Source organism: Anthonomus grandis, chromosome 1 (genome assembly GCF_022605725.1).
Source record: "Anthonomus grandis grandis chromosome 1, icAntGran1.3, whole genome shotgun sequence".
NCBI classification, from domain to species: Eukaryota; Metazoa; Arthropoda; class Insecta; order Coleoptera; family Curculionidae; genus Anthonomus; species Anthonomus grandis.
In genome coordinates, this window is record NC_065546.1 from 28,232,882 (window position 1) to 28,250,581 (window position 17,700).

Genomic DNA, 17,700 nt, shown 5'->3' on the forward strand with positions numbered 1-17,700 from the left:
AGGAACTAAAAGAAACCCAACAAACTAAGTATATACACTTTTTTATTGTCTTAAATTTTGAGTTAAAAGTTGACTTTTTGATAAATGAGATCTAACTATATATAAGTCTAAGAGGCGGCATCTGAATTGCCGCCGTGCGTAAATACATAAATATCACCACAAAAACAATTTCAATAATTTAAAATTGATTATGTTTTAGCTATATTTGAGACACTGTTGCCACACCAAATGACACAACTGACGCAAAAACTTACTTTTTATAATAGAAATCGTTGTCGTCAAAGTACTGCTCGCGAGAAGGTCCTACCAAATTATGATGGTCCGGTAACATCGTTAAATGGGTCGCGTCCGATTCCAGGGTACTACATTCACCGTCATATTTTTTATTTTGCATTTGCTGGACGAAATTCTGCAAGAAAAAGAACGTCAGTTTTCCTATATTTTAATTATTTTTCTTGGTCTTTCTATAATACAAAGTATTATCTATAGTACAAAGTATTATAGATAAGTCTGGGACAATAGTTACTACAGACTAATTTTAAAATAGTAGTATTATGAGTAAAATGAGAAAGAAGTTAAAATCCAAGTCTATTAAAAGGAAAGCATTTCAGTTCTCGTTAGAGTGTGATATGCCTCACAAGAGTATAATATGTACTTAGACAAGAGGCTACATATCTTTGCATGATTTTTCTTAGACTTGATAAAAGTTCCTTGTATCTAGTCGTAAAGCATTATACAGTTTTATTTCCTCATTCATTCTATTTTTGCTCCTTCTATATTGAGTTAACATCAAGTTGTATTGTGTATTGTTTGAGTGCACATCTGTCAGAAGATATCTATTATGATTTTGCTTAAGGGGTTACTACACCGTAAAATGATGTTTACATTTTTGTTCAAGAAAACACAAACTACTGAAAGAAATTGTATTCTGGTATTTTATTGTTCATATACTGATGTGTAAATTTAATTTTTTTTTGGGTTAATAAAAATACATTACATGATTGAAACTCAAAGTGGCAATAGAATGAAGCGGCTCAGAACGGATGATGGCTTTGAATTTATAAACACTGAGTTAAGACATATTTTAGAGAGAAGGGGAATAATCCATGAAAGATCCTGCCTAGATACATCAGGATAAAAAGGGCAGGGCAGAACGAAACATGTGTATACTGGTTCGGGCCGCTAGAATCCTACTGCATAGCAATCACAAATAAAAATCTTATTTGGTGATTATGCTTCAGTTTTCGTGTTGAACCGAGTTTCATGCAGAACAATAAAGGATCAAAGTCTCTATGAAGTGTGGTCAAATAATAAATGTGATCTTAATCTTAACCTATTTCAGGAATTTGACTTTCCAGTATTCGTGAGCGTGCTTAAAAAAAGGAGGAAAAGTTAGATGCAAAACGTGAAAAAAACATTTTTGTGTATGGAGAAACTACACAAGGGTTTCGCGTATTTTTGCCTTATAGAACTTAGGTAAACAACTTGAAACATTTGGTTGTTTTGAAGCCAGTGGTGATGAATTGTATGATCTATCTAGCAACGAAAATTCTGTTGCAGCTGTTTTGAAAAATGTTGTCTTGGATAATCTGGAAACATAGAACCACACATCTCCAGTAGAATCTGGAGGGGAGATAATTAAAAGATCTGCAGAGAGCTGTTGAGAAACCGGTTTGGACAAAAGACTACGACATGAAGCTGGAAGAGTTCGGTGAATGTGATATGTCTCTTTTCAAGTAGTGAAGAGCCTTTACGGGAAAATAATATTTGAAGTGCCATAGCCTAAAGATAAAAAGTTATAGACAGTAAATGGGATTTCAAAGTAAAGAGAGACAATGCGTTTGAGGCACTGCTGGTAGCGCGAGATTTCCCTCAAGACAGTGAAGGTGAGGTGTATGACATTTACACTCCAGTGGACAAGCTGGCAACCTTCAGAATTTTGCTATTTTGGCAGACCAGTGTATCATGACACCTTTTGATTTCAAACTAATAACTGGGCAGAATTTCCAACTTGTCTCCATTTAACTTGGGCACAACACAAGTAACATGGTCCCCTCCCCATGGTTTGGTCAATTTATTAAAAAAAACTCGGATCAACTGACTGTTCATTGGTTCCGACTTCAATATTGAAATGAAGTTTAACCGATTTTCCACATAATTATTGCACTATTTATGACCTATCTTCGTCAAGTCCCTACTTCCGATAACAATGGGATTCAAGGAGATAGTCGGAACGGAATGCGCTTATTTAGTTTTGGCTATAATTTGCAAATTTTAGGTATTTTCTGTAATAAAACTGGTAATTAGTTAACTAATTTTAAGACAATTCAAACTGAAACCTAAGCTGTTAAATAGGTCGCATTCTTAAGGTAACACATATTTTGGTATAAATCACAACTATACTGTTAAAAAATGGCACTAGATATAAACAATAATTAGCTGACTTGATATTGAATGAGACTCAGAAGGAATTATTTCTTTTATCTGCTACGGTAGGTTTATTCTTAAAAAAAAACAATAAGTTTCTGTAACTAATCTTAATTAATAATATTTTTTGCCCAACTGTTCACTTATAACCCTGGGCAGTTTATACGCTTTCATTATTAATGTGCATTATTATAGCACTTACCTGGCTTATAATATCTCCGTGGGCAGTTCGGACCTGATACAAATAACGGTACTTCTTTTGTCTCAGTTCGGCCCTGTTTAGTCTGTTCATTGGACGAGCGGAGTTCCCGGCTAAATTGGCTGGTTTTTTTCTACCGGCGGCGACTATACAAACAAAACATTAACTTAAAATCCCTCTATGCGAATAATAAAAATTTTAAAAACATTACCGTCCTCGTGGCGCCGCCCTCGGCCAGTTAAAAAAGACTGGACAATAATCCCGGTAATGGTGAGGATCGGCCAGGACCCTAAAACGATCCAGGAGAACCAACAGGGGGGCGCCTGGACCGGTTTTAGGGACGCCCTCTGCCAGATCCAGGATAAGACCGAGAGGTTCTCTAGGAAATAGTCGATTGTGATGGCCAGCAGAGCACCACCGTATAAACTGGATCCCACAATTGTCAAACCTGGACATTTAGGAAATATTTATTTGTAAATTATTTCTTGAGGGTTGGTTAGGTTCTACTGACAAATATGAGCTTACCTTTTCTAAAATATAGACTGAAAATGGCACACAACAAAGCACTTCCCAACAAAACTCCGATACACAACCAAATATTTCCCTTCGGCGTGGTATGAGTGAGATAATCGGCTGTCAATAGCCCAGCCAGACCGAACAGCAGTCCTGTATGTAGGCCAGTGACGAACAGACCGACGTACTGTACCAGCATGGTGATCAGGCCGAAGAGCAGGCCAGCGAATGCTGCAACAGCTGATAATAAATGGGAAAAACGCAGTTAAACCAAAAGTGATGAGAAAATTAAGATTGTTACCGGCATTTCCGTAGCTGGGCAACAGTTCGCCCTGTAGACACATTAAGTAGACCATGCTACAGGCGAAAATGAACCCGGTAAGAAACATGATGGTCTTGAAGAGCCGATAACCTTTCAAAAGGAGAGTTTATATAATAATAAAAAATCGCTTTGTTAAATCAGATTAGGAATATAATATTGAATATTGTCATATAGGCCCGACAAAGTCTATTGAACCTACTTTTGATCAATCCAACTTTTTTCATTTCCGCTTTGTACTGTCTCACGAAACTGACTCTACTGCATTTACTGAGAATCTGGATGGGTTTATCCAAGTTTTTAGACACAGAATCTCAGTTTTTGGTTCTAGACATTAACACTGATATTCTTTTTAAGCAGACAAATATTTCTGAGAAGTACTTAAATTCTTTTAATTAATAAACTAAAAAGTCTTTATGCAAATGGTTTTTTAGCTTATATGAATAAAACCCGTATAGGCTTGACATACAATACTAATTTACCAGCATAATTTATAATATTAGCAAATCGATTAAAGATACTATAGTTTTTTAACAAAAAAAAATTATCAGACCCTAGGAAATAAAGAGTCGTCTCTTAAACATATTCGTCGATCTAGCCAAAGCTTTTAATACCGTTTGTTATTCTAAGCTTCTTAAAAAATTAGAATCTGTTGGTATAAACTATAAGGGGACTGTACCTTGATTTAATAAAAGTTACCTGTATGCTGTAAAAATTGGTAAAGAACTTTTAAAGTTATTAAATATTATAGTGTTCTATATGGAATAGTTCTTGGTCTATTATTATTTATTCTTAATATAAAATGATGTTTTTGATCTAAGGCTTAATGGCAAAATAGGAAGCTTTGCGGGTAATACATTTTTATTCGTTAAATCTAAGTTATGGACTGAGAGAGAAAATATTCCAAAGGCAAAATTTCGTCAAATTAAAGAAGTGATTTAATTTTAATGCTCTCACCTTAAATTTTAATAAAATTCATTTTATAACATTTAGTTCTTACAGCTCAGGAATTCCTAATATTAATACCTTACATTATAAATATAACAGCTACTAATATAATGAAATATCTAGGCTTTCAAATTAATCAACATTTCAGTTGGGACTTACTACTTAAGCCAACCATTTGATTAAAAAAATAAGATAATTTGTTTCTAGATTTAAATATCGCAGAGAGCACTTGAAGCTAACAAAGTTGAAAAAACTAAACAAAGAACATTGTTTCAAAGTGTTTTGGATTGTAGCTTCACAAATATTTTTCCCGATAAAAAATATCATAGTTCCTTTATATCAAGTTTTTGGAGTATCTAATCTTGCTGCATGAAGATGACTTAAAAATCTTTAGGGTTATTAGAGATGTAAGAGATTGTGTAAAAATGCAATCCGACCTAAATCAATGCACTCCCTGGTTCCACGAAAAATAAATGTAATATGCGTTTTAATAGAAATTCTCAAATTTATTTAAATATAGGCTAGACAACTCTCTTTTGGAACCACTGACCATTTTGAAAGATTGAGGACTGTTTTTTAATTGAACTTAGTTTTAACAACCATTATTGACTTTATTTTAAATAAGCACTAAAACTGTTGGGATTTTTGAAAAGGAGTCTGCCTGACTTGCCATATAAACAATTTTGAAGAATTAAAAATAAAATCCTCTGGTTTATTGCATATAAACTTAAAATCCCCGCAGAAGAAATGAAATATTTTGATATACTATAATTACTAAACATTCCAACCTTAAAAAATCGTAGGATAATGCTTCATTTAGAATTATTAATGGCTCGATAGACTCTCCGAAGTTGTTGGGAATTTTTTTTTAAAGTTCCTCAGAGGAACACTAAGTGTAGAGATTTATTTTATTTGGAAAGGTCAAGTACAAATTATTGTTTAAATAGGCCAATTGAAACTTGCTAATCTGGTAATGCACCTTAATCTGATTTTGTGTTTTCTATAGTCAAAGGTTTAAGAATTATGTAGTGTTTTAATCTTGGAAATTTATATTTATTTTTAGAATATTATGTTCTTCATTAATTAATTTATTAATTATTTAAAAAACAATTATTATAAATCTATTGTACATAGTAAATCCGTTAATAAACTACCTTTTTATTCTATATTTTAGCCTTAAGGAATTTCATTTGATATATGGTCTGTGTCGATGGGGGGACGTGATTAATGTTAGTATCCGAAGATTTAAGACCATGCAAAAATGGATTACTAAAATTATAATAAAACTATAATTTATCCTACAGAACAATATTTTTATACAGGGTGGTCCGGTTTCGATGGCGAAAAATTAAATGGTCGACAGAGAACGAAAAAATAATAAGTTTGCTATTATAAATAATATTCAAAAAATGATTCGTTAAAAAATTACAGGGTGTCAAAATTCTAATAAAAAAAATCAATTTTTTTTATTTTTCTTAAACCACTTTAGATATTTTAACGAAATTTGGCACGTTTAGACAGTTAATCAAGACGCATCTTTTTGTGCAAAAATTAATAATTTTATTCACCAGTGGCGTGTGTGCGGGCCGATCTTCATACAATTTTAATTAATTTTAATTAAGAAAATGATGCGCCATTGTTTTTTTTCTCAATTTCTATTTTTTATGAAATCCTTGTTTAATTTAAAATAAAAAACATCTCTTTACTTTTTGTCGTACGACACACTGTTTGCGAGTAAAAAAATAAATTTTTATAAATGCTGATTTTTTTTTATTAAACAAAAAATATGAAAATACTAAATTTAATTAAAGACTAAATTATTCTGTTGGGTTCTAAAAAAGACACAAGAATCTGGATTCCGAAATTCAAATAAATAATGAGTATAATAATGCCGGCAAGAAGGCAATGCATGCATAAAACAAAAGACGGTTTGTTTGTATTTTATTATGACAGTTAATTATTTAAGTAAGTCAGATTATTGCGTTGGTTAACTTATTAATTTTGGTATTATTAACAGTGTTGTTAAAAGTATTGTGAAAAATGCGTTTTTCAAGTAATGAATACGCTGATATTCATTTTTGTTATGGATTTTGTGATGGAAATGCGGAAGCGGCAGTTCGTGAATATCGAAAACGGTATCCAAATAGAAGAATTCCAGATGCTCGCGTGTTCATTAGAACACATCAACATTTTAGGATCATTGGTCTACGTGGTAATAATGAACAATACCGAAACCAGAGAAATATTAATGAAAATCGTGTACTTTTGATAATTATCCAAGGCTGAGCTCTCGCAAGGCAGCTCAACAACTACAAATTCCTAAATCTCAAATATTGCGAACCTTACACGCTGACCATAGGCATGCATATCACCTACAGCCTGTTCAGGGCTTACACCCTAGTGATGCTGAAAAGAGAGTAAGATTTTGTCAGTGGCTTTTAAACTCAACAGAGGAAAATCCCGACTTTTTACACAAGATACTTTGGACGGATGAGTCTTGTTTTACTTTTCTTGTTTAGTGATAAATTTTCATAACATTCACGTTTGGGCACAACAGAATCCTCATGCAATTCGGCCAAGATCGTTTCAAAATGAATTTTCCATTAATGTTTGGTTGGGCGTTATTCGTGATAATGTTTGTGGTCCGCATTTCCTACCTCCAAGGCTAAACTCACAACTATTTCTGGAGTTTTTAAATAATAGTCTGCCGGACTGCATTGAGGATTTACCCATTAATTTGAGACATGAAAGTTGGATACAACTGGATGGAGCCCCCCCACATTTTGGAATAGGTGTAAGAAACTGGCATAATAATAATTACCCTCGAAGGTGGATTGGCCGGCTAGGGAGGAATGATATTAATGATCAAAATGGTATTGGACCAATACTCTGGCCACCCAGGTCACCGGATCTTAATCCACTAGATTTTTACGTTTGGGGAAACATTAAGGATAAAGTTTACGCTAATCCCGAGGAGATAAAGAGAGGAATTAATCTTAAGATTTCAGAAAGCATGTAAAAGACATGCAAAATCAAAATTTTGTGGTACTAGCTGCAATAAACTCCTTAATAATTCGGTGTAGAAAATGTATTTAGGTCAGTGGGCTGCATTTTGAACAACTTCTTTAATTATTAATTGTTTTCATTTTGTTATTGTTTTTAAACGAATTAAATGTGTTATCTTCTTATGTGTTTTTATAAATCAGCATTTTTACTCGAAAACGGTGTGTCGCACGACAAAAAGTAAAGAGATGTTTTTGATTTTAAATTAAACAAGGATTTCACAAAAAAAAGAAATTAAAAAAAAAACACTGGCGCATCATTTTTTTAATTAAAATTGTATGAAGATCGGCCCGCACACACGCCACTGGTAAATAAAATTAATAATTTTTGCACAAAAAGATGCGTCTTGATTAACTATCTAAACGTGCCAAATTTCATTAAAATATCTAAAGTGGTTTAAGAAAAATAAAAAAAAAATTATTTTTTTAATTAGAATTTTGACACCCTGTAATTTTTTAACGAATAATTTTTCGAATATTATTTATAATAGCAAACTTATTATTTTTTCGTTCTCCGTCGGCTATTTAATTTTCCGCCATCAAAACCGGACCACCCTGTATACTCTAATTTTTTTAACGTTAGGCAATTATATGCTAAAAAAATTGCTTTCAGGATCGTTAAGGAACCTCTAAAATTTCCAACGCATCCACATAAAACCAGAAGTTTGATAAATAACATGAGTACCTACATTGCATAGATGTAGCAAGAAATATCACTTCGTTAGCACCTAAAATAATATACAGTGTGGTGACTTTAACTGGAATAAATTCAGTTAAAACTAATCAAAATTTATCTCGCAAAATTCCTGAGACCCGTCGATTTTTGTTTATTTTTTTTCACATTTCAAGATAGTTTTTGTATTTTTTCACCTACAGGGGGGGTCCAAATTAACCCCAACTTTTTTTTTCAAATGGAAAGCAACTTTTTTAAAACTCTCATTGAAAAGAGCCCTTATTCTTGATTAAATTGCCCTATTTACTTTTGTGATTATCTAAAGGAGAAATACGAAAAAAATAAAAACCATTAAGTTATTAAAAGTTGCGTTTAATGTATAAGATGCTCAAAATGAGCACCATTTACTTGTTGGCAAAGCCCAAGACGATAATAAAATTTGTTTCTGACATTTTCTAACACTTCTGGAGATATTTGTCGGATTTCTTGCCTAATACGTTCTTTGAGTTTGTCTAGGTTTCCTGGCTTGCTCATATAAATTTGACTTTTCAAATGTCTCCATAGAAAAAAATCAAGTGGGGTGAGATCGGGAGAACGTGCCGGCCACTCGATTGCACCTTTTCTACCAATCCATCTGTTTGGAAAATTGTCATCTAAATACTGGCGTACATTACGGGCATAATGTGGGGGAGCACCATCTTGTTGCATCCAGATTCTTTCATCATACAAATCTGGATCGAACTGACTCGGATATAAGGCACGTAAGGCTGGAACTAGTTCATGTTCAAGAAATTCTAGATATCTTTCCCCAGTTAAAGTATCATTGAAGAATATGGGCCCTATAACTTGCCTGCCAATTATGCCAGCCCAAACATTAGTTTTCTGGGGATATTGTGTATTAGTTTCCCTTACCCAGTGTGGGTTCTCGTCAGACCAGTAGCGACAGTTCTGCTTATTAACATGGCCATTTAGGGTGAATGTAGCCTCATCAGAAAAAAGGATCCACTCCGAAGATATGCGATTTTCGTCAATGGCGTTCATCATTAAATCACAGAACTGAAATCTGCGATCTGGATCGTCTTCTAATAACTCTTGAACGGGTTGCATTTTATAAGGTCGTTTGTTTGCACTTTTTAAAATTTTAGCACAGGTTTATGATGAATAGAGTTTTCGCGAGCTATTCTTCTGGCTGCAGTTACCGGATTTTCTTCCATCGCTAACAATACATTTAATTGGGTGTTTTCATCGATTTTAGAAAACCTTTGTCTTGAAACATCCCTCACGTGCCCAACTTGTGGACAATCTCTAGCTGAGTACGACTTTTGTCCCCATAACCAATCATCATTAAGATTTCAATCTTGTGGGATTCGGATAAATAAGGCATTTTTTCAATATAAGTTAACTTATTTAACAACTGGTTGAAATTCACTTTAACAGTTACACTACAACAATGTCAGGAAATGTCTCGATACCAATAAAATAAACAAACACGCCAAAAATTTACCAACACAAAATATTTCGAGACATTTAATAATTTAATGGTTTTTATTTTTTTTTCGTATTTCTCCTTTAGATAATCACAAAAGTATATAGGGCAATTTAATCAGGAAAAAGGGCTCTTTTCAATGAGAGTTTGAAAAAAGTGGCTTTCCATTTGATAAAAAAAGTTTGGGTTAATTTGGACCCCCCCTGTAGGTGAAAAAATACAAAAACTATCTTGAAATGTGAAAAAAAAATAAACAAAAATCGACGGGTCTCAGGAATTTTGCGAGATAAAATTTGATTAGTTTTAACTGAATTTATTCCAGTTAAAGTCACCACACTGTATAATGATTAAATGATTCAAAATCACATTAAGGAAATTAAAAGTAGAAACTTGCGATTGGATTTACAATTCAAATGGCAAGATTCAAAATTTATTTAGATTGTTGTTTTATATGTAAAATATTTAATATGCATGTCTACTGAAACTTGTATTCATATTAATTAATAAATTGTAAAAATGTGTATAGTTGGTGTATGAATTTAAATAAGTGTTGCGCAGTTAATTATTAGGACTAACGCTCTACATGGAATTCAAACTAACAGTGGCTAAAATATAAAATGTGAAATGTTAGAACCAATATGGGCTTCCAACTAACTAAGAGTGGGTGGTGTGTTTATTAGCGTTTGCTTGTTATTAATTTTAAGACAGTTGGAAATAAACACAATTTTATTTATGATCAATAATTTTTTCAGATATACTTGTTTCCGTAGGCCTTTCAAAAAACCTAATTTTTATTAAAATACTCTTGGATTTTCTGTATTTTAATAAAAACTTACCGGCAAAAGTGTACACCAGCCCAATTACTATATAGCACCCAAAAATGGTTGCTATTATGGGATTGTAATGGACTGAAACAGTACAGCTGGGGTCCATGTGGGGCCTGTCAAAGTGCGGGGGAGCTGCGCCCCCGCCAATGGAACCGTTACGTGGGGGAACAAGAGATCCCGGCTGTGCCTGATTCGCCATTTAGCTCACCTACTATTGGTTACCTTAATAATAAACACATTATTTTTTATAATTTATATCGAGATGATTGTCTTCGCGTAGGTTTATTAAAAACAACCCTTAAAACAAACATAATAAGTGAAAAAGCGCCTAAACAAAGGATCCATTATAAACTTACCAAACATATGATTCATTGTATTTTACCCCCGATCGTCTGGATCACAACAAAAATAAGCCCCAGATAATAACAATTAAATAACGTATTTAAACTAATACACATTATTCCCAAAAATTCCTTAAACACTACCGGATCGCCAATTGCAATAAATATTTTACTTAAACAATTTATTTAACGGATACGACCCTCGGAACTAATTTATTTTTATTTTAAAGTGTCGTGCGACGGGCGCATATGCGGGCGCGCACGTCGTGACGTCACGGGAATCGAAGTGCGCGTCCCGACGCCCCGCTTTTGTTCCGAATAACACGATTCTTGGACTGTGAATTAAATTCGCGTCTGGTTCTGATGACGTCGTCACGAGGAGTTTGGCCCATTCGTTGACCGTTATAATTAAGTGCGCCATTAACGATAATTAATTTATTATAATAATAATGACTTTATTGAAAAGGTCATCTAAAGTCTAAAAAAGGCCAAGTTGAACCTAACCTTTCTATCTTAGCCCTAGAGTGACTGACAACGTATAAAATAAGTTGTAAATAGACAATCTTATATAACTGACACAATCAAGGAAATCATAAAACTAAAAAACAAAGCATATATATAGCTACAAGTGCTCACTTGCTTCGTCTGATAAAAATTACTATCTGGATCTCAATCATAAGTTAGCATTAGCAATAAAAATCTAAGGCTCACCTGACTTTTCAATTGAATAAGGTTAAAAATAATTTTAGAAAGATTCGGTCAAGACTTAATTGTTGGAATGTTTATTCTAGGGCTTCATTTGAAATTCTGGAAAACCTGTAAGATTTCACAAAAACTAGCAACTACTTTGCCAGCATAGATGATAGGGTCATCCCAATGAACTCGAAACTGGTCAAATATTATTCGTCCAACACGCAAGGCACTATGCTGCCTTCATAACATAACATAAATAACACTTTCAAATTACCGATCTTTACAGAATATGATATTTATAAATCATTTTGACAAATTAAATCAAAATGTAAAGGTTTTTTTGTCTCCTGTGATAACAACTATTTTCAATAAATATTTGCAGAATGGTAAGTATCCTATCATGTGGAAAACGGCTTTAGTAAAGCCAATGCATAAGCCGACAAATATCAGTAATCTGGAGGAATTACGACCAATTAGTCTCTTGACCATCCTTGAACGACTGGTTTTCGACATGATGAATAATTTTGTTCACTCTCGACACATACTGCCGGATGATCAGTCAGGATTTAAAGCTTGTCATAGCAACACCATTTAGTAGGATTACAACTAGTAATCCAATACTAAAAGCATGTACGAGTAAAGGCGTTCCCGTCTGGTACTTTTAAATTATAGTAAGGCATTTGACCTGATTAACCATGATATGCTGATTGCTGATAAGCTGCTCATTTTTCGGTTTTCTGATCAAGCTTGTGGCTGGTTCTTATCATATTAGCCATAGAAGGCAGGTTGTGGATCTTCATGGGACTAGGTCTGACTAGAATCCATTCTTGGTCCCATACTTTTTACCCTTTTTACTGCCGATTTACCATCTCAGATTCATCAATGCTCATTACATCTTTATGCTAATGACACTCAACTTATGTCATCATTTTATCCTGAAGATTATGGTGAGGGATTCGTTAGTATCAACATTGATCTGAACAATATCTCTGACTGGTCTTCTGGGCTTATTACCAGAAAAAGTATACACCTGATTATTGGGTCCCAGGCTGTCAGGGCTAAGTTCATTAAATTCTTCAATTTTACAACCCTTCATGTAAAAGGGGTAATAACTTATTTGGCTGAATATGTTAGAAATCTGGACCCTGATGTAATCGATATGTTGCGATGAATTTTCGGAAGTATGTTTTGAAGAAGATGTGCTCTGTTTACTTAAAATTCAACAGCCTATATTCTTTAAAAAAGGTTCTTCCCGACTATATTAAGTACCTCTTGGTAGAACCCATAATCCTGTCACAGCTAGACTACTGTAATTCCTTTACCTCTCTTTACCTCAAGGTAGAGAGTAGAAAGCTAAAATACAATTAGCTAAAAATATGTGTATGCGTTTTGCATATGGAGGTCGACCACATCACTCCATTATAATATGTCAATATTAAACATTTAAAATACAATTTTTTTGTCGACCTCCACTTTGCTATGTTTGTATATTGGATTGTAAAAAACAACTCTCAGTATTTAACTACAAGGAACTCTTTACATAACCTTAACCTTAGAAATGTGGATAACTTGAAGAAATGTGATATTTTTAATTGATAAATTTGAATTTTCGAATAATGTAAACTCTAACTCCTAAAACTCCTAAAGAATATGGATAAAACTTTCTTCTATAATATATAATAAATATCTAAACCTATTTCAGATAATTGCAAAAAGCTAAAAAGCTACAAACGAAAATTTGTTGGCAAAAAATTATTGAATTGTTAGATGTGGGTAAAAATAATTTGCTGACCAAAAATCAAAATGTGCTACCAAAGCTATTTCTCATCAAAAACTATGCGAAATCGATAACTGATGTTACTATACATATAAGTACTTGCTACCAAAAAATAATTAAAGTAGCACCCCTCTAAGGGGTAGTTTGTTCCTGTCAATTTCTAATAAAAACGTGCTACCAAAACTATTTACCGCCGGAAACTATTCAAAATCGATAACTAATGTTACTATACATAGCAGGCTGTCATACATATACTGCTATTAGATATTAAGTTTGAACAGTTTCTGTCTGTAAATAGCTTTGGTAGCACGCTTTTATTCTTGGTCAGCAAATTACACACCACCGTTAGATGTTAAGAAATATAAACGGCTATAAGTTCGAAAAGAAAAGTTTTATGTTTTATCCAAATCCTTTGGGGTTAGAGTCTTTATCATTTGACTTTTTCATTAATTTTTGCAAAAAAAACCTTAGTTTGTAGAATTTTGTAACCACCGTAAATCTAGTTATTAATTGTTAATATTTAGATAAAAATGTTCTTAACATTTCTTACAAATCTCGGGATCCTGATTCTCATTAATATTTGGAGCGAAAATAGGTCGAAAATCCAGATTGACATATCTTTCTTAAAAATTTATTTCCCTAATCGACTTAATTCACCGTAAGTTATAGGTACACATTTTTGGATAACCATGGTCATTTAGTCAATTTAGGAAAAAGTTTTGGTTGGATTATTAACATTTTTTTAAGTTTTCTCTTTTGTGACCAGCATAACATTGTAAAACAAATTGTTCAAGGTAAAATATCAGTAGGTAATCTTATTTTTAAAAAGTTGATTCAGCTTTTTGAAAATCCCTGAATTTAAATTATTTTAATTATCTATTAAATAACAGCGGTCGCGGACTATATATAGGCTGCTGGCGAACGACATATGCTGCGTTCTAAATTTGGTCGCTGGATATCGATCGGGCGCTAGCTTCTCAGATATGAAAAAATATCTAGAAAACAACACAGGCGGCAACATCGGATGCGTGCATTGTAAACATGGTATTCTACGTTGCCAAGTTGCTTTTTTCCATTAAGTTTTTTGTCAGGCATCTTTTTTTATTCTGAAAAATTTGTTGATTACTCTCAAAGTATATATTATTAGTCAGCAAATAAACGAAACTTTTAAAGAGTACATTTTTTACCTGTTACAAAGTACAACACATTAAAAAAATATGTAGTGGATTAAGAAACTTATATAATATAATAAAATGGTGTATACACGCTAGTCGAAAGAATAGAAATAATTTTCCTTTATGGAGCTCAAGATCGGTGTGCTCGCAGAACCGCGAGAGCATTTAATGAAAGGTATCAAGATAAAAACGTGAGCCATAAATACGTATTAGAATTGATACGAAAATTTGAAGAGACGGGATCGATTTGCAATAAGAAAAAATATGAAAATAGAGTTGTCGATGAAGCATGCCAAGTTGAAGTACTAGAACAATTTGCTATCGATCCAACTTTGTCTATACCAAAGGCCGCAAAACTAACAAATATTTCCACTGGTTCCGTACATAAAGTTTAAAAAAAAAATAAGTTCTTTTCTTATAAAATTCATATTCTTCATGAACTCGGAGAAGATGATTTTGATAGGAGAATTCAATTTTGTGAAGTGATGTGCCAGCGAATTGACGACGATCCCCATTTATTGAAGAACATTTGCATCAGTGACGAATCGACCTTTTTTTTAAATGGCCTGGTGAACAGACATAACTGTAGATACTGGGATAATGAAAATCCGCATGTTTTTCGGGAAGGCCATACCCAATATCCCCAAAAAATTAATGTTTGGGCAGAAATTTATAAAAATGAAATAATCGGGCCATTTTTTTTGGAAGAAAATTTGACTGGCGAAATTTATTTAAACCTTTTAGAAAATGCAATATACCCTTCCATCATCCAATCTATGGAAAATCAAGTAGATCAACATGGTGCTATATTATTGAATGAAAATAATATACATTTTCAGCAGGATGGAGCTCCCGCGCACTACACTTTGGTAGTTCGAGAGTGGCTTGATGAAAATTTTCGAGAAAAGTGGATTGGCAGACGTGGTGCAATCGAATGGCCTGCGCGGTCTCCGGACCTAACCCCACTAGACTTTTTTCCTTGGGGCTACTTAAAAAGCAAAGTTTATAAAACCTCACCTGAGAGTATTGAGAATTTAAAAAATAGAATATTTCAAGAATGCAGAGAAATTAGCGGGCAGACTCTTGCCAATGTTCGTAAGGAGTTTGAAAATAGGCTTTTTTATTGTCTTGCTAATAACGGCGCGCATTTTGAACATTTAATAACATAAATTTGTTAAACTAATTAAATTTGTTTTTCTACCGTACCGATTTACACTTTAATTGCTTCTTGGTCAATCAATTTTATTTTTTTTTACAACCATTGATAGCATAATGAATGCCCTTTAAAATAATGTATCACACCATGGGGTAGCCATTTGACATACCAAAGTTTGGCGTAAATAAAATATTCATTATTTCTAGACATTTTCGCTAACTATTTGCTTACACATTTACCGATTTCATTTTTTTTTGGTACCGTTGAATAGAGAATTTTACGCTCCTTACTATGATGTATCACACGATGGGGGTACCCATTTGACATATTAAAGTGAGGTTAGCTGGAGGTGAGGAGGTGATTGACAGAACTTCAGTAAATGCATAATTAAACGTCCTCCTGTATATATTTTTTTTTTTTTTTTTTTTTTTTTTTTAAGAAAGTTATTAAGGGTGGATCGTTTTGAAATGGAAGCACTGTATATTAAATGAAAAAATGGAAAGTCGATTTGACATCAAAGTCTGAGAGATGGTGAACTCAAACAACCTCGCATATGGTTTGCAGCTAGGCTTATTTTAGGCATTCAATGTTCTAAGATTACGACTTTTACTTTTCTTCTATTCACAGTGTTGCCAGATTAATAGGTACAATCATCTATAAAAATCAAATTATAGATGATTTTATGAGAGTTCGTAATTAGCAAGGGTTTATATAGTAAAAATCAACAACTTTATCATAAACAACACAGACAGACAATTTACAATAATTCGATTTTGAGAAACAGTGTAAATACGTTTAAATAACGATAGTGATACATTATCTGTTGCAGACGATATACCCATGCGTCCTTTACAATTCGCCAAAAATCAGGTAATTTAAAATCAGTCATATCGAGTGATCGTGTTGAATCGTGACACTAAAGATTTTCAGAGTGACCAACACCAAAAGGACACAACCACTATAAAACTGGCGGCCACCAGGCAGTGGTCAGTTTTGGGTATCGTGGCCATATGCATTAGCAGTCCAGGAATATTTATTAAGTTGACTTATTAATTATATTAGTTACATGTATGAAGCTTGGACGAACTGCACTACTGCCAATCCATTGGAAAATAAATGACCACTACTAGGTGACCGTCATTTTGCGTAATTGTATCCTTTCGATGTTGGTCACTCTGAGAAATTTTAGTGATGTCAATTGTAGGGAAGAAAACAATTTAAGTTTTTGGAAGGTTATGCTTACAAAAACGAAGTAGAAACTAGAAAGTTAGTTTTAGTTAAGAATTTAAGATAGTTGCATTAGTTCTGATATTCTTCCTATACTTGTTTAAGAATCTTATTAAAATCTACGAAGTTTCAATTAAGTTACAGAGATAGAGATAGTTTTCATAAACTTGTACCTTAGCAATCTTAATTCCTAATGCCATAAAAATGATGGTCTTCATTTAAATTTTTGAAATTAAAAACAAAGCTTATTGTCAACCTATCCTACCGATTTGGTTTTTATTATACCCATTTCAACAATGCTAACCTCCAGCTTTAATTTAGAGTATGGTTTAAAAACAATGTTAATGAAAATTATCAGATATCAGATGGTGAATGAACAACATAAAATCATGTAACTAAAAAGTATGTACTTTATGGTTTAGATAACAAAACACAAATGATCGAACCAATACATCAAAATATAAAATAATTTTTTTGTTATTTAAATAAAATTATAAAAAGGGAAATTAGCAATTTAAGAGAGAGAAAAAGAGAAGCTCTACAGGTAAATGTTTTAAACAGTTCAATTGGCATAGACAGGGAAGAGTTATAGTGTCGCGATCGAAAGAATACTATATTCCTTAGAGGGAAGCTTTCCAGAATATGGACACTATCCTACTGCAAAGATTGCATGATTTTTATGTAATATATAATATGATTTTATTATTTATAAGTGAGGAACACTCTATGAGTCAGGATTTTTTAAATTAAAGTTCATGACAGATCACAAGTCAAACGTCAGCGTCGTAAACTTCATTACCCTTATTTAAAGTATTTTTTGTTGGCAACACTGAAAATTATCAGAGGGACCAAAAAATCAAGGACACAACCACTATAA

The 17,700-nt window shown here is 33.0% G+C and overlaps 1 protein-coding gene across 1 annotated transcript; it reads right to left on the minus strand.

Annotated features, from left to right (window-relative positions):
- Positions 1-25: 25 nt before the first annotated feature.
- Positions 26-11,105, minus strand: LOC126736710 (transmembrane protein 198). The gene is made up of 7 exons (XM_050441214.1): positions 10,811-11,105; positions 10,464-10,676; positions 3,441-3,551; positions 3,152-3,379; positions 2,838-3,074; positions 2,630-2,772; positions 26-409 (listed from the first exon to the last, which is right to left on the minus strand). The coding sequence occupies exons 2-7, from the start codon at positions 10,651-10,653 to the stop codon at positions 251-253; spliced, it is 1,068 nt and encodes a 355-aa protein (XP_050297171.1). The 5' UTR covers positions 10,654-10,676; positions 10,811-11,105; the 3' UTR covers positions 26-250.
- Between the last annotated feature and the right edge of the window lie 6,595 nt (positions 11,106-17,700).

What these genes read in the sequence shown, in the direction of transcription:
- LOC126736710 (XM_050441214.1), bottom strand. Translation starts at nt 10,653, where the DNA reads ATGGCGAATCAGGCACAGCCGGGATCTCTTGTTCCCCCACGTAACGGT. An exon ending in GCTGGTGTACACTTTTGCCG is followed by an intron (nt 3,552 to 10,463) that starts GTAAGTTTTTAT and finishes TCCTTTTGAAAG; the next exon opens with GTTATCGGCTCTTCAAGACC. An exon ending in CAGTCTATATTTTAGAAAAG is followed by an intron (nt 3,075 to 3,151) that starts GTAAGCTCATAT and finishes CTAAATGTCCAG; the next exon opens with GTTTGACAATTGTGGGATCC.